At 43.9% G+C, this 23,415-nt stretch overlaps 2 protein-coding genes across 3 annotated transcripts; one reads left to right on the forward strand and one right to left on the reverse strand.

Annotated features, from left to right (window-relative positions):
• The first annotated feature begins 1,627 nt into the window (after nt 1-1,627).
• Nucleotides 1,628-8,845, forward strand: napbb (N-ethylmaleimide-sensitive factor attachment protein, beta b). Of its 2 annotated transcripts, XM_077016818.1 has the most exons (11): nt 1,628-1,839; nt 4,314-4,393; nt 4,601-4,717; nt 5,263-5,309; nt 5,517-5,594; nt 5,719-5,774; nt 5,922-6,006; nt 6,090-6,194; nt 6,283-6,351; nt 6,432-6,482; nt 7,641-8,845. In XM_077016818.1, exons 1-11 carry the CDS (start codon nt 1,742-1,744, stop codon nt 7,740-7,742), a joined length of 888 nt encoding a protein of 295 aa, XP_076872933.1. In that variant the 5' UTR covers nt 1,628-1,741; the 3' UTR covers nt 7,743-8,845. The 2 variants fall into 2 exon arrangements, with proteins under 2 accessions (XP_076872933.1, XP_076872934.1); XM_077016819.1 differs by lacking the exon at nt 5,263-5,309 and having other exon boundaries at nt 1,700-1,839.
• Nucleotides 8,846-8,848: 3 nt separating this feature from the next.
• Nucleotides 8,849-13,804, reverse strand: gzf1 (GDNF-inducible zinc finger protein 1). Its single transcript, XM_077016816.1, has 6 exons — nt 13,682-13,804; nt 11,384-12,718; nt 11,194-11,288; nt 10,905-11,072; nt 10,180-10,337; nt 8,849-10,062 (listed from the first exon to the last, which is right to left on the reverse strand). Exons 2-6 carry the CDS (start codon nt 12,697-12,699, stop codon nt 9,376-9,378), a joined length of 2,424 nt encoding a protein of 807 aa, XP_076872931.1. The 5' UTR covers nt 12,700-12,718; nt 13,682-13,804; the 3' UTR covers nt 8,849-9,375.
• Between the last annotated feature and the right edge of the window lie 9,611 nt (nt 13,805-23,415).

A 23,415-nucleotide genomic window follows, 5' to 3' on the forward strand; every position in this document is an offset into this window, starting at 1 on the left:
TTATATATAAGCAATGTTTCGGCTAAAGGAAGACGCATATAATGAATGGCATAAGCTTTAAAAGTTTGACAAGGTAAAAAGACATTCATAAATGTAATAAATGTGATCTACTTAGGCATTCATATGCGAATTTTCAGCTACATTTAGGCTGATGGATTGTATATTTAAGTGCTTTAAATTGTGTATAGCAACTGATTTTTTCTTTGCTGCCATAATTAATCATATTTAATCTTAAACATCTGTTTTCTTCTTCATTTCCATAATTTAATGATTTCCTTTTAGCTCTTGTCTTATAAGTTCTTGAAAGACATGGGTAGCCATGTACCCTGTTTGAATGCAGATCAATGCAATGAGATTAAATGTTGACCTACTGTCTTATCACATCCTAAGTAAAAAGTAAATAAGAAGCTAAATATTGGGTCTGAACCCTGTAGCTGCTACACAGTCCAGAACATGCACTGGGACGTACTGTGTTGAGTGATTGTAATGCTTCTGTACACTGCAAGCCTGTATTTGTGATGTGTATGTCTGCATGTCTGTGTTTAAAGGTTCTGTTTGAATGGGAGGGAGAAGGGAATTTTTCTCCCACTCTGCAGAGCAATAGAGCCATGCATGTATTTGAGCACACAGCAGTGCAGCATACAGTCAACATAATAATCTCACCATGGGGTTTTTTTTATTACCATAAAAAATTTAAATAAAAGTATTTAAAATTTAACTATCCGTCTTTATTCATTTAAAATATATTTAATAAAGAATATACTATGTCTAATAAGATGAACCACAGAGGCGGCACGGTTCACAGTATTTGTTTGAAAGCAAGAATGGTGAAGTCAAAGGGAGATGAAGCCCACATCACGCTCGTGTCTTCACTGGGTTTGGGCGGATGTACTTCAAGAAGGGGGAAAATCAAACAAAAGGGCTTCCTTCCTCCTTAAGGCTACATGACTTCCAGGAAACTCCTTTCATTTCAACTCCTTTCAAGTTTTGCGTTTACAGCAGCACTTTTGGCGTATTAAGCTTGTTTGCTCCCCCATCCTTCTAAACTCATGACAGAAATACGTTATTTAAAGTTTTTATGTTGCTGTTGTAGTTTTACAGTTGTTGTGAGTTACGTTAAGAATAATTAAAAGATATATTTTATATGCTTGTGCATTTGCATTTTCCAAGCTATTATAAGTTCTGATGTGCTTCACGTGTGAAATGCTGCCATCTGTTGTGCAACAAAGCAATTACATCCCTGCAGCTATTGCTCATTTTAACACGCAAAATAAGACTACATTGTACACACATAATTCTTCATAACTATTTCGATTTGGAATTTAAAATCAAACATGATTGGTCTGTTTCGCGTAATTGGTTTATTGATTGTATTTTAAATAAATTGCACTACGGCCAAAATAATGCATATTACTGATATTAATTAAAACGTACAGTTTCCGAATGTAACACGTGAATTTTTCTTACACATAAATGTGTAAGAAAAGTAACTAATTAATTTGTTTAATATTTGTGCTGCTCTTTTATGGGATTTGCAGTACGTAGTGTTTCGTGGAATACTAACAAATGGATCGCGAGTCAGGTTTCCGCAAACTTCAAATCCCATAATGCCTTTCGTTGGGTTCGACGCCTACGTAAAATAAAGCCGTTGACAGAAACCCCACTGTAGCGCTACATAACGAGTTAAGGCGGCTGCACAACATCCGTTTTTAGGTTGTATTACTCTGCTGATTTTGCGAAAATGGACAATTCCGGCAAGGAAAAGGAAGCAATTCAGCTCATGGCTGAAGCCGACAAGAAAGTGAAATCGTCTGGGTCTTTCTTAGGAGGAATGTTTGGGTAAGGTTGTTGGCCTGGATGTGTGTGGCTAGCTCGATTTACCGAACTGAGCTAATCGGATTCCGGTCGATCTCGTCGATCGGGTTTTGTGCTCTGCCGTTAAATCCCGTGATCTAGTTAGATCAGCTAGTTAGTGTGTTAATTGTTTAGAGCCTGAAGTGTTTCTCCGGTCAAGACATCAGACCATGTAGCTAGTTAGCTGCTGCAAGCTAACTGTCGTGACTGTGTTGTGTGGGAGGTTCTGTCCAGACTCGATAGACATATAACCAACATATCTACATGTGTCATATATAACCAACATATCTACATGTGTCATCATATATAACCAACATGTCTACATGTGTCATCATATATAACCAACATATCTACATGTGTCATCACATATAACCAACATGTCTACATGTGTCATCATATATAACCAACATATCTTGTGTCATCATATTAACCAACATACCTACATGTGTCATCATATATCACCAACATATCTACATGTGTCATATATCACCAACATATCTACATGTGTCATATATAACCAACATATCTACATGTGTCATATATCACTAACATATCTACATGTGTCATATATAACCAACATATCTACATGTGTCATATATCACCAACATATCTACCTGTGTCATATATCACCAACATATCTACATGTCATATATAACCAACATATCTACATGTGTCATATATAACCAACATATCTACATGTGTCATATATAACCAACATATCTACATGTGTCACATATAACCAACATACCTACATGTGTCATATATAACCAACATATCTACATGTGTCATCATATATAACCAACATACCTACATGTGTCATCATATATAACCAACATACCTACATGTGTCATCATATATAACCAACATACCTACATGTGTCATCATATATAACCAAGATATCTACATGTGTCATATATCACCAACATATCTACATGTGTCATATACCACCAACATATCTACATGTGTCACATATAACCAACATATCTACATGTGTCACATATAGCCAACATACCTACATGTGTCACATATAGCCAACATACCTACATGTGTCACATATAACCAACATATCTACATGTGTCATATATCACCAACATATCTACATGTGTCATATACCACCAACATATCTACATGTGTCACATATAGCCAACATACCTACATGTGTCACATATAGCCAACATACCTACATGTGTCACATATAGCCAACATACCTACATGTGTCACATATAACCAACATACCTACATGTGTCACATATAACCAACATGTCTACATGTGTCATATATAAACAACTTATCTACATGTGTCACATATAACCAACATGTCTACATGTGTCACATATAACCAACATATCTACATGTCACATATTCACTCTGGCATTTCTGAAAGTTGACGTGTAAAGGTCATTCCTAGTGCAGAGTGCAGCTTATTAACATAGGACAGCGTTAGTAGCTTCACAGTCCAGTCTGTAATCTGGCCAGCAGCTTTACAGTGTAACTTTACAGTGTGACTTTACAGCGTGACTAGCTAGTCTACATGGGTTGGTGTTTGTATCTGCCGCTCCCGCAGTGATGGTGCAGTATCTTAAATCTGTGTAGACACCCCGACCAGGTGTTAGATTTGATCTATCTAACACAAATTTGCAATTTCGACTCACTGGACTGCGCTTAAATGTTTGGTAATTTTTTTTATGTTGGACACACATTTTCGATCATATGGGGAAAATTCCTTTTGTCAGTTGACATTTCTGTCATAAAAAAGACAAACGCAAACATCACTGGAAAAACAGTGTTGGCTTCCAGTTTCCTAGGCTGTATCCGAAAAATAATGTGAAGTCATTGTAAATTGATTAGATTGATTAATTGTTCATTAATTAAATGAAGGATGAGATGACTATGAGTGGCCATATAGAATCTCTGACACGTTCAAATCCCTGTCAGTATAATGGCTGTTTTATAATGTGAAGATGAAACACTGGAAGAAATAACTCATTGTTCCTCTTCGTCATTTTGACAGCTTACGCATTCACCATAATGGAATGCAATGCCAAAGTGAATTTGATCATTTCAGAAGATTGTAGCATTCCCACTGAATACAAAGTTACAGTTTTGTTCCTTCCTTAACCATAAGTTTATAGCATAAATTCTCATTTCATAGCCACCAGTATGTTTCAAACAATCCAGTCAAATTTGTTAGTTTAACCACTGCTTGTAGTCATTTGGTCTGTTTAAGTTTCAAATCCAAACACATTTCTAGTGAAAATACACTCCACATTGTTTGTGTTAGACTCTATCTCTATAATATGTATGAGAACATGCACCTGGTTTGATTAGTGAGGCTTGTGATCATGAGTTTCATTTTCCTAAAGTTACCAGCAAGCATAGTCTAATTCATTTGTGTAATTCATTTGTAATTAGTTAATTCAGTTTATTAAATGTAAACCTTTACATGTTCCACTTTTCAGTGGGAATCACAAGGTAGAGGAGGCGTGTGAGATGTATGCTAGAGCAGCCAACATGTTCAAGATGGCCAAAAACTGGAGTGGTAGGTATAGCATTTAATGCCTTTCATATAGCATAACTGGAGTGGTAGGTATAGCATTTAATGCCTTTCATATGTAGAATTCTCGTGCGAGCAGTGCATAAGGGACTTTATGGCAGTTTGTAAATGCGATGGAAGTGAAATGATCAGAGTGTAAGCACTCTAGCGTTTGTGCTTTTGTAAGAGTGTGTTGATTCTGTTGGTCTCTAGCTGCAGGAAACGCGTTTTGCCAAGCGGCTCGACTCCATATGCAGCTCCAGAACAAACACGATGCAGCCACCAGCTTTGTGGATGCTGGAAACGCGTTCAAGAAGGCTGATCCACAGGGTATGTGCAAACGAGTCCTTGGCCCATTGTCCTCCATTTTAAATTGTTTGTACTTTGTGCTCAAAAGGTAACGTCAACCCAGAGGCCCCATGCAGTTGCTGTGCTGTGGCTAAAGTGTGCAAGAGGCATTTATCAGAAAGCAGTATGGGGTTGTATGAGGTCACCTCATACCAACACCTCATTCTTTTATTGAGATCAAATATTGAATCCCAAAGAATCTCCAAAATTGCCTCACCACACTTGGTTTAAAAGTGTCATGTGCCATCACATTTCATGAGCTGATATTAAAATACAAATGTAATTGTACCAATTCTTCTATTTGCATTCTGAATTAACCCCCTAACCCTAATTCAACCCCCCCCCCCCCCCCCCCACACACACACACACACACATACTTTCTTTTGGGGTTGTGTGTGTGTGTGTGTGTGTGTGTGTGTGTGTGTGTGTGTGTGTGTGTGTGTGTAATTATGTCCCTCTTTGAGTTCCTTTCTTGCTTTTCACCTGACTAAACCCTACTTCCCTTTCTCCCTTAATGCCTACGATAGAGGCTATCAACTGCTTAAATGCAGCCATCGATATTTACACAGACATGGTAAGGGGAAGATAGACTGGCCTGTTCGGATGAATGAATGATATCTGTAAGCTTAGACACGCCACCACTTACTGTTTGTGCTTGAGCATCTGTTCAATTTCATGTAGTTCAGCATTTTGCACCATGTAAAGGGCTTTTTAAAGCCTTCTAGATATGAAACATTAATCTAGAGTTTTGGGTAACGTTGGCATTCTGTTCTCCACTCAGGGACGATTTACCATTGCTGCCAAACATCACATCACCATTGCTGAAGTATATGAGGCAGAGCTGGTGGACATTGAGAAGGTATAGCCCTTTGATCACAGCACTCACAGCTAATAACTCTGCTTGAAGGTTATTTCCTTGCAGTCATTCCTTATGGTTTTACTTTAAAACCTAACGTCTATACAATATTAATGTTTTCCTTTAGGCGATCGCACATTATGAACAGGCTGCAGATTATTACAAAGGCGAAGAATCTAACAGGTTAGTTCATACGTCACATATGTGGCCTATAACTCACATACTCTACCATTTTACAATAGTGCTTTTACAGGAGAAAATGTTTTGGCTTTAGCTAGATTAGATTTAATGAACACTTTTGTCTGGCCACACTGTTGTTCTCTGTGGTAGCTCGGCGAACAAGTGTCTTCTGAAGGTTGCTTCGTACAGCGCCCAGCTGGAACAGTATCAGAAGGCCATTGAGATCTATGAGCAGGTACTGAATTTATGATGCCTGAAAATGGTCACTGAAGTGAATGTTATATCGCAACTCATGGATCCCTCTCCAAATGCATTTAGGTTGGAACAAACACCATGGACAACCCGTTACTGAAATACAGTGCCAAAGAATACTTCTTCAAAGCCTCTTTATGTCATTTCATCGTGGATGAGCTGAATGCAAAGGTCAGGCTTAATATCAGAGACTCGGGAGCGTTCAGGAGAAGATATTAGTTCATATGGATCTGACTTGTGTTTGTGTTTTTACATGCAGCTTGCTGTCGAGAAGTATGAGGAGATGTTTCCCGCCTTCTCAGATTCAAGAGAGTGTAAACTTCTGAAGGTCCGTAACCGTCCAAGAGGACGTTTGTAAATGATATGCTGATGGTGGTGCTGGACTCTCATCAGTGTCTGTGGTTTCAGAAACTCCTGGAGGCACACGAGGAGCAGAACGCAGAGGCCTTCACAGAAGCGGTCAGTCTCCTCCCACTTAGTCTTTACAGACAGCAGTGATGACAGAGGATATGTAGATCTCTGCTTTCCTCCAGATTACAATACAACCACAGCTGCACCCAGAACTGCATAACTAGTGTGTGCACACCAGTCAGGAGGTACTAAACCAGGAGTGGCCAACCTGCGGCTCTTTGCCTGGTTTGATGCGGCTCACCAGCCGCGCTCTCACCTGCACTAACGGTCTGTGCTGTGGCCCGGTTACCTCATCAACTCTGAGGGTGACACACTGCTACATCTTCATGCTGCGCGGTTTGTTTACAAGCCTAGTGAGCCGCTAATACTTTTTAAACCGGCGTAGTGGCAAACACGCATTTGACTGTCTTCACACGCTCACATGAGTTACTAATTCGCCAACTACTGGCGATCGATCGATCGCGATATAATACTTATTAAATAAACTTAAACTTATTAAATACTCAACAATTTACATGTCCATGTATGATGTGGCTCTTTGCCGTAACACAGTAAAAAAAAAAAAGTGGCTCTTGGTTTCTGACGGGTTGGCCACCCCTGTACTAAACAAACGACCTCTGACTTGTCTTGGTCTTGACATGATTTGGAAACTGTTTTGTTTTGGTTAAGAAGAACGCAGAACAAGTTTGTGAGAGTAACGACGTTCATGCCTCCTCCTGAGGACACTGGACAGGGAACATCTTCCTGTCATTGTTGAATACCAGCAATATATTCACACAATAAACCACTCCCTAGCGTAACGTTAGCTAGCTAATATTTATATGCTTACTAAACTGCTAACCTCATGTTTATCAGATGCTATCTTTCCAAGTTGAATATTGTCTATAATGATAGATAATTGTAAGTTATGTTTGTGCATGAGGTGCATGCCTAAGTGCGCTCTTGACAGTTGAACTAAAACATTAGACATATTCAAGTTTTCCCTCCATCGCTTGCAGACATTAGCAGTGGAAATAAAAGATATCAGCATCAGCCATCAACCATCAGCAGTCCATTCATTAGAGTAGATGTGTTGGAGTTTTGGACACAGCCAATGGAGGAACAGAGACAGTATGATTTCATAACCAAGCTTGGGTTATGCTGATTATAAAGTTTGAATTCTGCCTCCATGAGGGTCTAATGTTATGGACGTTTTGTGTCTTCTAGGTGAAGGAGTTTGACTCTATTTCGCGTCTTGACCAGTGGCTGACTACCATGCTTCTACGCATCAAGAAAACTATTCAGGGTGATGAAGGCGACTTAAAGTGAGGAGTGAAGACCAGGGAACCGTTCAAGGCATGCACCCCCCCCCCCCCCCCCCCCCCCCCCCCCCCCGGTACATATCAATGGCCATTTTGAGGTTTCCCCACTACAGTATGTCAAATTTATTGCTGCAGCATTTATAAAGATTATATAAAGCTATATTACATTGTTTTTCAGATATGTTAAACATATATTTAGCTTTTAAACATTAGACCTGGTTGGGACAGATGTCAGACTCTTTTTATAATTATTTTTTTCTTGGATACGCAGTGGTAGATAAGTATAGAATAAAGGATGAACCAGGCACCTGAGAATTCTGCATTGGTCCCAAAAAATTTTTGGAGTTTGGTTTGCAAGTGCTGCCTGACACATACTGGTGTAATTACTGTGTCCGACGACTGGATCCATTGTGTTTTGTGTGGGTTGAGTTTCTCCTTGGGCAGAACATCTGCAGGTACAGGCCGGTGGACCTCATGTCACAGTCCAACTACACTATGTGCACTGAGACGTCGGTGTTCTCACTCACATGGTGTTGCTGTGGAAGGATTGAGCGGTCATGGGGCATCACGGCTGATACTGCGTCCAGGGAGACAAGTCACACTTGAACTTTCATAGAAGAATTTTAATCGTTTGCACAGTGTTCTAATTGGATATTAAAAGTCGTCACTTCCTTGTCAATCTTCGTCGATCCCATCATTGTGATATTTACGTTCTGACATGTTTTATTTTGTTTCCGTCTGTTTGCAGTAAGTGGTTTGCAGATTCAACTCCCAAGTATTTATACAGTTGAAGGAAAACACTTCTTACTTCTTGTTTGTTAGCATGTTCAAACAATGAAGAGTTTGTGAAGTCTCTGTGTACCTTGTGTTAGTGTTACGTGTTGTGAATTCATAGGTCATGCCGCACTTTAGCTCCTGCTCTCTCCATAACGAGACTAGCAGTGCATGTCACTGTGGATTAGTGTGGTTTAATGTTCAGTATCTGACTGGGTCTGCAGTTTTTAAAAAGCCATCAGAAGAGCTACATGCTTACTCCTTCTGACTGCAGTTGACCTCTTGTCAAATGTCTGTATGACTGTACAGAAATAAAAGACTGCTATTAAACACTCAGCATTGTTGCAAAGTTAGTTACATTTTTGTTAAAAGTTTGGATGAGTTAATGTATAAAACAACTGGATATAAACAACTGGATTTCATACATTTTAGTTAATGATTGGAGACTTAAACAAAAAGATGATACATGACACTTAAGTGCGACACTTGAGGTTTAACCCAACACATGATTCCAGGGGAGTTAAAAAAAAAAAAAGGATCGCTTTTGCTATAACTCTCACAAGGACGAGGACATCTTAAGCCAGCCAGCATGATGTTCATTGACAGTTTTAAATAAATGCTTCTGATTTTGTCCATCACTGTGCAAAATAAATGTTCAGTTCATCAAACCCTTCCATTAAGCAAGCAAGGAGAAACTTGGTCCTCAAAACATTCTCATTAGTGTAAATCAAATTCTGAGGAATAACCTGGTTATATATTACATTCACAGTTCTTTCTAATAAAAGCATAGTTGTATAAATAGGGAGAAAGCAAAGCTCTTACTGATATGGTGTAAAAGATGAAACATCTCCCTATTAAGAAACGCATTACTCCCCACTTAAATCTCCTGTAGAGATCTCCATTTCCTCTAGGGTGTCTGTAGTCTGCTCATGCTCAGCTATGCCCTCGTGGGAGTCTGAATTTGGTGGCTGCTGTGCTTGTTCCACTACTGATTGCGTTGTGCATTCAGTAGATGTAGACAAAGTGTCTTCAGCCGGAGCCAAAATGGCTTCCGTGACCGTCGCCTGGGTGGCTTCTGGAGCCAAAGTGGCGTCGGAGACCACGGCTGGTTGAGCGAGCGGGACCGAGCCAGATAGCGGCGTGGAGCCAGAGATGGAAATAGGAATGGAGAAGGGGACGTTGACGGGAATGGCCACGGCGGAACTCTCCAGAGAAATGACGCTGGTTCCGTCAGGAGTGACGATGGGCTGCAGCTGTGTCCCTGCAGGCACCTCTGTCTGGATCACCGTTAGACTTCCCAGAGCTCCATGGCTGACCAGGGCTATGGTGCCAGGCCCGGCCCACTCCCCAGAGATGGTGACTGGTTCTCCCGACACCGCCACCATCTCCTGAGCCTTCGTCTCACTCTGCTGCTCTCCTGCTCGTGTCTCGGCCGCGTTGGAGGCCGTCTTCCCCTTCTTGGGAGAGGAGCCTTTAGGCTTCTTGATCCGACCCTCCACGTTGCCCTCTAGCACCACCAGGTAGTTCTTCCAAGGAGTGTCTTTGTCATGTGTCTGGAAATGACATTTAGGAAGGATTGTAAAAACACAAACATGGTCAATGAACAGTTACCGTTGTGTAGGTTATCAAACTGAATGATATATTGTCCTTTCTGTCTGCAAGACGCTCACCATGGTGTGTCGACGGACAGTGGACTTGTCTGTGAAGGTGCGGCCACACATGCTGCACATGTAGGGCTTCTCTCCAGTATGGATCCTCTGATGCCGCTGGAGAGCGTTGAGCTGGGTGAACTGCTTATCACAGTCCTTACAGTGGTAGGGCCTTTCACCTGGGACAGGGGAGCAGGAATCAGCAGCCAGAACCTCATTTACTCTCAAAGGTGAGCTCGTTTGTCAGCTGGAGCTGAGCTGCGGTAGAGGTTTAGCTCTATAAAGGAGATATATATATATATCAACTAATATCCTTTATAGAGCTAAACCTCTCTCTCTCTCTCTCTCTCTCTCTCTCTCTATATATATATATATATATATATATATATATATAAGCAATATTTATTTATTTGTATAGAACCTTTCATACATATGTATGAACTCAAAGTGCTTTACAGAATAAAAAATAAACATTAAAAGGAAGCAAAGGTAAGAGACAAGAATGCTAAAAGAAATTAAAGATAAAAAGGAAACAAACAATAAAATAATGTAATAAAGTGACAAATTATAAAATAATAGACAATGTCAAAACTTAAAGTAATTAGAACAGACATAAAATGTAAATAATAAAATAATGTAATAAAGTAAATTAAATAAGATAAACAATAAGATGGAAAACTATTAAAGTAATTAGAACAGTTAGTTTCTTAACTAAAAGAAGGTTTTGAGACTCTTCTTGAATATACCTGTATGTATTTTCATATGTTGATGGAGCGAGTTCCGTTGAGCAAATGCTCTTCCACAGCTGTCGCACTTGTAAGGCTTAAAACCAGAGTGGATTCTGGCGTGGTGTTTCAGATATTCTTTAGATGCAAAGCTTTTCCCACAGTTCTCACACATAAAGGGCTTCTCACCTACGGAAGTGAAACATCAGAAGCAAACGGTGAGTTGTGTAAAGCTGACGCCCACTCATATCACAGCACTCATATCCCCGCACTCATACCCCCTCTCTGTACAAGTCATTAAAGTGGTCACCTGTGTGGCATCTCTTGTGGTAAGACAACATGTGGTTCTGAGTAAATCGGGCATCGCACATGTCGCAGGCAAAAGGCTTCTCACCGGTATGGATCCTGCGAAAGCACATAAACCATGCAGTGAACGTGCCACAGAACCGATGTGAGAAACGAGACACCCTCTGGCACTTCCTAACCGCCGGCCAGCTCACCTCTGATGCGTCTTCAGGGCGGAGCTCTGGGAGAACCTGGCCCCACACTCTTCACAGCTGTACGGCTTATCCCCCGTGTGGGTCCTCTCGTGCAGCGTAAGAGCCGTTTTGGAGCTCAGGGATTTCCCGCAGATGGGGCAGTAGTGCCGCTCGGTGCCGCCCTCGTGCACCTGCCGCCTGTGCCGGGTCACGTCCTTCTTGCGCTTGAAGGCCTTTCCGCACACGTCGCAGGGGAAGAGGCGCTCGTCACTGTGCACGTGCCGCTCGTGGATCTTCAGGTTGCAGCGGTTGGCGAAGGTCTGCTGGCAGGTTTGGCAGCGGTACGTGGTGTCCGTCTGGATGCCGTGGCTGATCTGCCCGTGCTTTAGGTAGCTCTTCTCGTAGCGGAACGATCGGAAGCACTTATCACAGTTGAACTTTGACGCGCCCGCCTTGTTTCGCCTCCCAGCGTCGTCGTCTTCGTCCACGCTTTCGCTTGGTATGAAGTCGGGGTCCCGGGGTTCTTCGTCGGGTGCGTCGTGGCCGCAAGCGTAAGTCGACTCGGACCCGCTGTCACTAAGAGCTGCCTCCCCCCCCACCTCCCCAGGTAGATTCTCATCACCAGCGCTCTTCGATTCAGTTTCACAAGCCTCTGACGCCTCTTCTTGTGCCGCTTGAATCCCGTCTTGACTTAAAGAGCGGCCAGAAGCTTGAGTTCTAGGTCTTCCTTTGCGGTCGGCCTTCTTCTTACTGAAGTCCACAAAGACTCTACGACCCGCCAACCTGCTGCTCCTCCTGCCCTGAAACTCGCGCCTTTTCTCACTTTCAGTGTCCAGTGTTCTGAGTGCCAGTTTGAACTTTTTTCTGAGACCAAGTGCTTTCTGTGTGGCATTTTCCCTCTTACCTTTTTTTACTTGTACACATGTTTCAACTTTGCTAGCGCTTTCTGAATCATGATCCACAAGCTTAGCATTACAAGCTTTCACCAAGTATTGGCAATCGAGCAGCTTGGCCATTTCTGAAATGTTGTTAAGATAGCTCGTTTCCACTTCCATTTTTCCAGAGTAAACATATTCTACAAATTTGCTAAAGGCCTTTGGTGGAATTTCATTCAAAAATATCTTTTGCGTGTGTTCCTTTGTTAAGAGACGGGTCTTGAAAAAACCACTGGATGCAGCAAGCACTACTTGGTGGGCATCGAACTCTTCAAACTGCCCCTGGAACTCCACTTGCACCGTGAGGTCACAGAGATTTCTCTCGGCTCTCAACTTCCACATCGCCTCCAGCAAATGCTCATGATAGCAGTCGGACAAAAGCTGAACCACTGGATCCTTCATCGTTACTCCCCTTCTGAAACTGCAAAATACAAACAAGACAACTGAGGTGAGCACAAGTGGGGTGGCTGTTCATTTTCCTGACCAGAACTTTACTACACTCCCAAACCTGTTACAAACAATAAGCCCTCTGAAATCAGCAGCTATAGCTATATTACTGTACAATTATTATGTAAAGTATCATCATCATCATCAATTCTTCTTTCCCACTGGACACTCCTGCATGTGGAGCCATACTTGACGTGGACATACAGACTGTTCAGCTAATGACAGAGAGGGATTATTCATCTGAACTATCAGGCTGGGGCCCTGGTTAATGTAGGTCCTGCATGTCAGAGCAGCAGGTGGGTTTCAGTCTCATTAATGTCTGTGTCATCTTAACCTCTTCATCACTGCACTGGCCACATAACTAGCCAACCTACTCAGCAACCAAGAACACACCAACTTTGTAGCTGGCTAACTGAAAACATTTGTGTGCGTTTGTTGTACTGAGCACATTCTTTGGTGAGATACTAGTCGGTTACCAACGTAAACTTTTATTATGTCAACATTAAAGCAACTAACTGGCTAGCTGCACATCAGGTTAACTAGCATAGCTACAGAAACAGGAGCAAAAATCCAGGTTAACTGTCTGGCTTTAGTTAATAGCTTAGCTTTAGCAAGCTGACTGGGAATAAGACCCAGATATGATATGTTAGCTAACCCTAACTGTGTGAGCTAGGCTAGGTTAGCTAACCCTAACTGTGTGAGCTAGGCTAGGTTAGCTAACCCTAACTGTGTGAGCTAGGCTAGGTTAGCTAACCCTAACTGTGTGAGCTAGGCTAGGTTAGCTAACCCTAACTGTGTGAGCTAGGCTAGGGATCACTTTACCAAGCTAGCTAACTAACTACAGGGAAACTCGGGCTGCAACTTCTGCAGACTTGTTTAGTGCAGCTGTACCAGCGCGCTGAATGGAGGGTGTACATAGTTATTGGAAAAGTCTTACCGTAAGCTCGGTAAAACGGCAGCCCTTTACAAACCAAGGGCCATATAAAAGTATTTCCTGTAGAAATCGCACCCAGCGCTCAGGCGGCCATGTTGGATATGGATGAAGGGAATTGAAGTGTCACAGCGCAGAGGGGAACATCTTCTATATAGAGTCTCTTATAGGTGCTGTTTTAACCTACACTCATTTATTTACTTCAATTCATATTGGGATCGAGCTTAATAACTAAAGTATTGCCATGCCTTGGTGATTCTGGACTGGATTTATTTCATATGCACAATTTAACATATTTCAGTAACATTTAACATGTTCAAATGTTTAAAGAAATAAGTAAACATATCAAATAATAATAATTTCAATATCAACAATAATAATTATTATTATTATAAATAAAGAAATACATTTTAAAATACATTCTGCAGTTGCATTTAGAATTAGTTGAATACTGAAGAGTTTGTGCCTGAAACTGATATTAGTGCTTGGTTTGCATAACTATTGTTATTTTTTCATATCGCTTGATCAGGCATAATGGTAATCATTACCTTCAACAATTTCAGTACAGTTTGTCAACAATTAATTTTCATTTCTTTTATTAAAATAAAATTAGTGACATATAATCATGTCTGCCTGTGTCCACTTGAGGTCACTGTTGCACACGAATGAATCATCAATGAGGCCCTCAGAATGAATAAGAAACTACAGGCAGGATGCTAGCCTAAGAGTAACGGCAGGCGGTCCCTTACCCTGGCCTTGACCTGCTCTTACTTGTTGGACCACGAGTCACCCTGTGCTGTGAGGAACCAGGGACATCACTGGATGCATCATATTGGACTAGCAAGTTTGGCTTTTAGACATTTATGAAATTACAAACAAATGTAAATATATGATGCAGTGTGTTCTTAGTAATGCATACACCCTGAATCTCAATGAACTTTCTGACAAGACATTTTGAAACAAATTTATATGACGCATTTCGACATTTCTCACTTTCACTTTCATATAGATGCCACACACACATGCACACAAACACACCTTTATGTCCTCGCTCTTTATGGTCTCTGGAAGGATAAAGACACTGGACACTTCTAATAACTTATTCATGGCTTATTTGATCGTGCAAATCAGCTGCAAGTGTGGCACTTAACCGGCGCTGCTGCGATCGCAGTGTTCCTTCGGGCTCCAGCAGGGGGCTGCTGGACCTGCCAGGCTCCTTATATTGACGTAGGAAATCCATACGCCTTACATTTCGCTTAATGAGTTCTGCAAGTGCACGTCTCCTTCCTGTGAGTCATTCTGCACTTGTGTGGACCGGAGGCTGTGGTTTTCCATTTACCACTGGACTCCAGCCACGGTGTCGGCGCGTCTGCGCTGCTGTAACCCTGCACGCTTTTAGGCGAGCCAGCTAATACGACGGTGCTCGCGCTCGAACGCGCGCGACTGCGTTTTCCCCCTGGTTAGTGACACGAATCGGCGAGAGGCGTTTGTTTCACTAAAGTACAAAAAATGTACAGGAACTATGCTAAGGTCATGACACCTATTTAAGTGTGACTTAGCAATTCTTTGCAACCAGTCTACAAAAACAAGTGGACTGTCAGGTAGAACCACTCTAGCTGTAGCGGCTAACCACGTGCAGAATTACAGCATGCTGGAGACCCTCAGAGGACCAATAAAGAGTTTATGTGAAAGCGACATAAATGAGGTGACTGATAAAATGCCAGTGTGATGCAGCCCTTAAGCTGCAAGCAGACAAAGACATGAAACATTACGACAGTCAAGTGTGTGAGGTTTACAGCACGGTTCACACAGTACGTGCTGTCTCCCAAGACTCGGTTAAGATCCCAGTGTATTCAGTCAGTCAGTAAATGTAGAGGAGATCCAGATATTACAGGTGGCATAGTTATGAGCTGCAAATGAAGCAATGAATTCTCATTTAAGGCAAAAGCATAGCAACCCCAAGGTGTGGAAAGGCACAAAGTATTGCATAGAGGTTGAGAAAAGGCTACCACGCAACCAAACAAGCAATTGTGGGAAATGTTCAGTGGTTTGAGTCACAGTGGATGGTTAAGTTCTGGTGAATTTAGGGACTTTGTCCTCAAATGACCAACCATGGCGTTGAGTTCACTTCGAGCTGTTGGATTGCGGTGACTTGCAAAGCAATACAGCAGAGTTCTGCGCCAGGTCTCAGATTCAACCACACTGTTAATAGCATTCCAATCAAACCTCGATCCAAAGCCAATGTTCCCCTCCAGTGGTTGTTTTTATTTAATTTTATTCTTTATTTATTTTTGTTTTTTGCTTATCATTTCAAAAAGTGAACCGATTAAGAAGGCTTCATGAAACCCTGCACTTCCAACCCACAATGAGTCACTATTGTTCTGCAAATGATATGAAAGCGTACACTTACTGCACAAAGTGATATTAAAATGTTACTGCTTTATTTTAAATATCTTTCATGCTTGAATTAAACATGCATTTTGGGGCATTTCGGGGCTTTGGAAATGTGTGATGGTAGCAACCCATTGTGTAGGTTGTAGTAGATAAAAGACACGTTTCTGCTGTCTTTGTGAAGTGCTGCTAGTGTTGACAGGCTTGGCAGGCAGTGTTAGCAGACAGTGTTAGCAGGCAGTTCTAGCAGACAGTGTTAACAGAGTGTTAGAGGGCAGTGCTACTAGGCATTGTTAGCATACAGTGTTAGCAGGCAGTGTTAGCGAGCAGTGTTTGCGGACAGTGTTAGCGGGCAGTGTTAGCAGACAGCGTTAGCATACAGTGTTAGCAGGCAGTGTTAGTAGGCAGTGTTAGCGGGCAGTGTTAGCAGACAGCGTTAGCGGGCAGTGTTAGCATACAGTGTTAGCAGGCAATGTTAGCAGGCAGTGTTAGCGGGCAGTGTTAGCAGGCTGTGTTAGCAGGCAGTGTTAGTAGGCAGTGTTAGCGGGCAGTGTTAGCAGGCTGTGTTTGTAAGCTGCCATAGCTCATCACTCCCCGTGCTCAGCCCTTCCATCATGGCAGGCCAACGTGGAACATCTCGTTGATGTCTCTCAGGAGCTCCACCTCCTCATCCATGTGTCTTTCCATTGGTTTGCTCTACATGGTTTAATAGATTTGCTATGTTCATATTGCATCATGGATAATGTGAATGTCTGTTGAACAGACAAGGTGGTTCATGACAAAGGAACGTGTAGCTAAGTTCTGCATGTTAGTATTTTGCAGCCAGCATGACCAGCTTTTGCAGGTGTGGCTAACTTCTACAAGTCAGTACATTAAAAAGCAAATACATTTAGACATGTACCTCTTCATAAAGGCTAGTTAGTCAAACACTGCAAATGCAATCTAGCCTTTTCCCATCTAAATATAGTCACCATCGCATTGAAAGGAGCTACTGTGTTTCAGCCCAGAGTGTATTGTTGGGAGTCTCATTTCATTGATGAAAAGATAGCTGGCGTTGAGGGATAACACAATGAATCCTGGCTCTTCAGTCAAGCTTCTGACTCACCAGGCCAATCCCCTGTGCACTGGTGTGTCTCCTTTAGCTGCCCTTGTGATCCATCTACCGCTGTAACAGTATACAGCTCTTAACGCTCTCAGAACCTCACTTACACACTCAAGGACTAATGCAGACACTAAATTTAGCCTATGGGTATATAAATATTGCTTGCAGCATAGGACCCTATTTTGAGTAAGGTGACGCGGGTATTATATTGCCCTGATAGAGACCGATCTCTGCTTTATGCAGTAATGCTTAATGCAATGTGTGTACCCTTCAGCTTGTGTTTATGTTATAGCCATTCATTATTTGTTTTTAGTACCTACCTAAATGTCATGTGGTCTCTAAGTCGCCTGCTCAGAATGGGAGGAGGTTGCGGTGAGAGTGAGTGTGTGTGTGTGTGTGGGTGTGGGGGGGGGGGGGGGGGGGGGGGGGGGTATTCTACAGAAGTGAATGGATTTGCCTTGACATGAGTCATGCTGTCTTTGTGAATGGAACACGAGTACAGCATCCATGAACCTGCTGCACCAGGCACGCCTGTCAGCAGCCTGAAATAGATATTGCTCACACAGTTCCCATTTTTACCCATGAATCAGCCAGAAAATCGTCTTTTGCTTCCATATATTGATCAACGTGACACCGATGCCGGCGAACGAAGCACCCGAAAGACACTCGGCACAGGCTGCAGTCTCCTGTCTCTGGAGCAACCGAAAGACGCGTAACGCAACGTCGCCTGTCTCGGGAGTGCATGTGCGAGGTCAGTGGAAGTGTGAGCGGATCAGCTGGGTTTAGACTAAAGGAAACTGAACAGACAGTTCCTACGTGTGAGCCGATCATCACTGTGACCTCTGACTGCAGCTCTCGCTGTGATCATTAGAACGAGGCATTATCAGCACATTCCTGAACAGTACAGAAGTCATTAAGAACTCCCCGCAGTGGCTCATCTTCCTCATCCTCCTCCTCCTCTCTTCACATTCCAGGGTTTGCATCATCCGTGGTCGCTTGTCTTCCCGCTTGTGGTCCTTGTGGTGACATGCAACCTCCGTCGACACTGAACACGGCACTTCAGTTCTCTCGCATTCTCTGTCTCTCTTTCTCTCTCTCTCTCTCTCTCGCTCTCTCTCGCTCTCGCTCTCTCTCTCTCTCTCTCTCTCTCTCTCTCACACACACACACACACACACACACACACACACAGACTCATGTACTACTTATGTGCATACACACATTTACAAAAAGTCATAGCATACACATACACAATCACACACACTCTCACACACACAGTCTCTTTGCAGGCTGCCGCAGGAATTTCATGCCTGGTTAACAGAGGGAGGTGCTGGAGAGTGTCCAGCTACACACACACACACACACACACACACACACACACACACACACACTGCTCCTCTTCTTTCTCCCTGATCATCTCCTCCTCCTTCTGCCCCAACGTCAAAAATATCCTGTGGTTTGGGTCTGATCCCTTTGGAGCTGCCTTCACATAAAACACATATAGAGTTGACTTCTTCCCGCAGAGCTGACACACTCACACACACACACACACACACACACACAGAGGCAGTGACAAGGTGCGTGGGTTTGGCGAACATGTGCCTCCCACAAAGCTCGTGGACCAGATTTTACACAGGCTTAAAAAGCACAGGTGCTGTGGACAGGTTGGGCCCGTCGCCGACCCGTTGCGTAACAGTACCCAGCTCCAGGCGCTTGTGTAACGGGCCTGGGCTGAATTAGCAGGGGCTCTCCACTCGTCTGCCTGGAGTCGCTGAGAGGGCTGTCGGGAACGGAAGCGGAAGGCGAGACCCGAACAGAACCGGCGCTACACCTCTGCCCTGTTGACACAAACGCTTCTACAAAGGAGCTGTTCCAGGAACACGGTGTCCCCCCCTCCCTCTGCTGGGCTGAGAGTGTGTGAGGCAGCAGGTGCTCTCCTTCCTCACCCAACCCACCACTCTCTAAAGGAATGACTGATGAGACCGTCTCTCTCTGTCTTTTTGTCCGTCTCCTCCTTCCTCTCTCTTTCTCTCTCTTCCCTGTCTTGCAGCACTGCGAGGGGTTTATATATTAAAAGATGTCCTGTTTTTGTGGGATTTCTTAGCTATTCGACCGACGTCAGTTCTTGTATTAAACTGCAACATCGAGGTGTTCTTCCGCCTTAACAAAAAGCCATCAATCTCTGCCATTAAAAATTACTTTTGTACTGGTGTCAGTTACCGTTTGAAGACACCATAAATCGAACGTCTCGTATTCTTCCTTTGCCCAAAGGTGATGTCATCCATTTGCATTAAGCATTATGAGGGCAATAAAACGATAGTGTCCTTCAAGAAAACAGTTAATCGCATGGGCCTCGGAGAGGAAATCACAGGATTATGGGTTTCTGGAGGTATTAGTCATTTTTTAAACAGTGACAATAAAGGTCATGTATAAAGTCTGTTTTAAATGAAGTCCTGGAGCGAAATGTAATGTAAAAGCATCATGAATATTTGCTGCCGGCGGAGCTGGAGAAGACGAGCGCTTTGATCTTCTCGACGCTCCTCCCCACGTTCCTGCTAGCCGCTGAAGTAAATGCCACAGTAATACCTGTAATGAGGCTTCTCTCGGGCTGGGGAGGGCAAGCAAGGCGCGGCAAAATAGCCCAAAAGGCCAGAGATAGCCATCTCCCTGCCTGCTGGGATCACTAATGCTCCAACCATGAGGGCATTTCTCGTCTTCAAAGCCGAAAGGTATGCGGCACAAATCTCTGGCGAACACGTGAACTCGAGGTGGGTTTAGAGAACAGCAGGAAAGCCTTAAATCCTGCTCGATTTTTAATCTTTCTCCTTATAATGCCCACCCAGGCGATACGGTTGAACGGCACGCTACCAATTACCGTGGCGGAGGCTCCATGCGAGGGAGATTTCTCGTCTGTAGTAAATGAGAAAAGCCGTTTCTGTGTGTCCATAGAAACAGCACCAGCGTGGCCCTTAGCGCCCGCCTGTGTGAAGTAGGTAAGCGGCCCCAGTGTCTGCCTCCGCTGGGTTAGGGGTAGGAGGGTGTTAATCCTGGGCTCCGGGACCAGGCACGGCGACGGCGGGCGGAGGGGGTTTCAGTGCGGAGGGAACACTCTGTATCTTTCGCTAGGTCGCGTGCTGCCTCCCTCTGCTCAGCCGAGTGGGGTTGCCATGGCGACGGGGCTGCATCGTCACGGTTGTTTTGAGTCGCCGTCTATCTTGTTGGGGGGGGGGGGGGGGGGGGGGGTACTAGGTTACCCTGCCACATGCAGGTCCAGCTGATCCAGCACCAGCAGGACTCACGGGCTGGATCACGACTAAAGGGCTATTACAGATATGTGTAAGCTATGTGGTTCCAAGCGCATAAGTTTGGCCAGATCGCCATTGGGTTTGCATGAGAACATTCAGGAGTTTGGGTTTGACTGGTCAGAGTTGATACGTGTTCTTTAAGAATGCAGGTTGCTATCTCTCTCTCTCTCTCTCTCTCTCTCTCTCTCTCTCTCTCTCTCTCTCTCTCTCTCTCTCTCTCTCTCTCTCTCTCTCTCTCTCTCTCTGCAGTCCTGGATGAAGGGCAGACTACAGAGATCTCTCTTTGTCTGGCCGTTCTGTGCAATGTTCTCAAAATACCACAGAGTATGTTTCATCTTAATTCTGCTGCAGGTTTCAGTTTTCAGTCGCATGCAATAACACGCATATCCGTGCACAGATGAAGTCATTAAAGAAAAAACGACCAATGGCCAGAGGGTCTGAGCAGAGGGTTTAGCTTCTGCTGACACCGCCGAGCACTCCATGCTTAGGAGGCATTAAGCGCCATGATCTCAACGTCAGTGATGTCAGGTAATCGGAACAGAGCGGCTGGCGTTTGTAAATCCGGGCTGGGAGTCTCTCGTCTATTTCTGGAGCCTGAGAAGCCTCTGAGGCCATCGTCCCCCGCCCAGATAATACACGTGGCACTAACGTGGCGAAAAGTCACGGTCGCCAATCGCGGATGAAATTAATTCCAGTGGCCGTCTCGGGCGAACAAGGTATTGCGTCTCCACCGGTGGGGTGCGGTGTGATTTGTTTGTGCTAACTGTAGTCCTGCACCATGATCAGGTATCTGAGAGTGCGTGTGCCTGCTGTGTGCTGTAGGTGAGTCCCAGGTCTCAGACAGGCGTGCTGAACCCCTTTCTGGCCCGGCTCCAGGCGAACTCTCTGTCTCTGCATGATAGGCAAGGCTCGGGGAAGCTTGCAGAGAGGGGATTCCCGCTTGAATGGAGCGGGTGCCTGTGTGAGTGCGTGCGTGCGCGTGCACACATGACTGTGAGCGTCTGCGGCTGCGCAGATATCCCTGGAGGGCCGACTGTTAGTGGGGATGACTCATCCCAAGGAGACCCTAAGGATGGGTGCGGTGGTGAGTCACCGTCTGATGTGTGTGTGGAGAGACTCCTTGCATCTGTGTATGTACCGTTCAGTAAGTAATGTAAAAATGGATACAGGACTTGCAAGCAGACAGTTCTATATCAGAGATGGGGACAGAAAACTCGGATATAGAACTGGCATGCTTGCAAGTCTGAGTCTATAATATTTTTGTCTATGGTGAGAGTTTGCAGGCTGCTTTTTCGTCCTTCGCCTCACTGATTAATGAAAGCTTCTGATTATGTTCTGGCTCACTGCTGATTGTCCCTATTCTGAGACGCAGAGAGTCTGATGTGTGATGCCATAACCACCTACATACTCCACTTTCCTCTCAGCGTTTACAATTCCTGTCCAGCTTTGTGCTCCAAGGAACTGGGCCCAGTTTCCCAAAATCACCATAGTGTTAAGATCAAACTAAATGGGAGTGCGTTCATTGTAATGCTTGATCTACAATTTAAATATCAATTTTGTATTTACTGTGGTTTTAGGGAACCGAGCCATATCTTCCATGATGGAACAGAAACATTAAAATAAAGATTATGGGATAGTCAGAGAAAGGAGGGGCCAAAATGCAACAAAGTATCACATATTACACATATCACATATTGTGCCTTCTGCACTACACTTTAACAGCACCACCTCAGGCGGGCTATGCTTAGCCAATGGCGTTGTGAACTGTGTGAGTGTGGTACCAGCTCCAGCAGACTCAGCCGTCCTCCCATCAGGAAGTAATCGACACATCAGCAAAGGCTTGAGCTGATCTGTATTCCAGGGTGATGGGACTCTCAGCTTGAGACCTATCCAACAGAGACTTTGGTGACAGAGAATACCATCAGCGGCTGAGCATCTGATCTGAGATCAGCATGTATGGTGATCGCATTTAAATGTATATCTGTGATAAAGCACGATGCCTTTGGGGCAGTGCTACTCTGAACAAGACAGATCTATTTTAGGTTGCAAAGGTGTGAAACTGTGAAATGTGATTCCAGTATCCAGAGGAAAATAGACGAACCTTTATGAAACTGATGATGGTACTATGATGTCATGCTTTTAGGATCCTTCTGTTAGCTAACACTTAGCTAGCATTAGCTAGCTGGGAGGGGGAGCTGGGGGGAGCTGGAGATCTCTGGTCTAATGATTTATCTGATTGGATCTCTGGTCTGATGATTTATCTGGTCTGATGAGATCTCTGGTCTGACGATTTCTCTGTTCTGATGAGACAGACCTCTGGTCTGATTGGATCTCTGGTCTGATGATTTCTCTGTTCTGATTGGATCTCAATTAATCAATCAAAATTTATTTGTGCGCTATACACAACACATGTTTTTCACAACACATGTTGTCACAAAGCAGCTTTACAGGATTTACAAGGTTAACAATACTATGAGTCCAAATCCCTAATGAGCAAGCCAGTCTCTGGTCTGATGATTTCTCTGTTCTGATCAGATCTCTGGTGGGGTGTTTGTCCTCCTCTCCTGCTTGTCTTTCCCTCCATCTGACATTTTGAGGGCTTTTTTGTGAATCCTTCTCCTTTAGAAGTTTTTGAGACATTGTTATGTCACATAGTGTTGCACATCACAGTGAAACATTTGATGAATAGTGAATTGTCCAGGACGGACATGCGGGGGAAGTGCAGGTGCTTGTACATGTGCTAGTGCACAGTGCTTGTGCAGGTGCTAGTGCACGGTTCTTGTGCAGGTGCTAGTGCACAGTGCTTGTGCAGGTGCTAGTGCAGGTGCTCCTGCAGGTGCTAGTGCACGGTGCTTGTGCACGGTGCTTGTGCAGGTGCTTGTGCAGGTGCTAGTGCATGGTGCTTGTGCAGGTGCTAGTGCATGGTGCTAGTGCATGGTGCTTG

The sequence above is a fragment of the Brachyhypopomus gauderio genome, chromosome 9, assembly GCF_052324685.1.
Source record: "Brachyhypopomus gauderio isolate BG-103 chromosome 9, BGAUD_0.2, whole genome shotgun sequence".
NCBI lineage: Eukaryota > Metazoa > Chordata > Actinopteri > Gymnotiformes > Hypopomidae > Brachyhypopomus > Brachyhypopomus gauderio.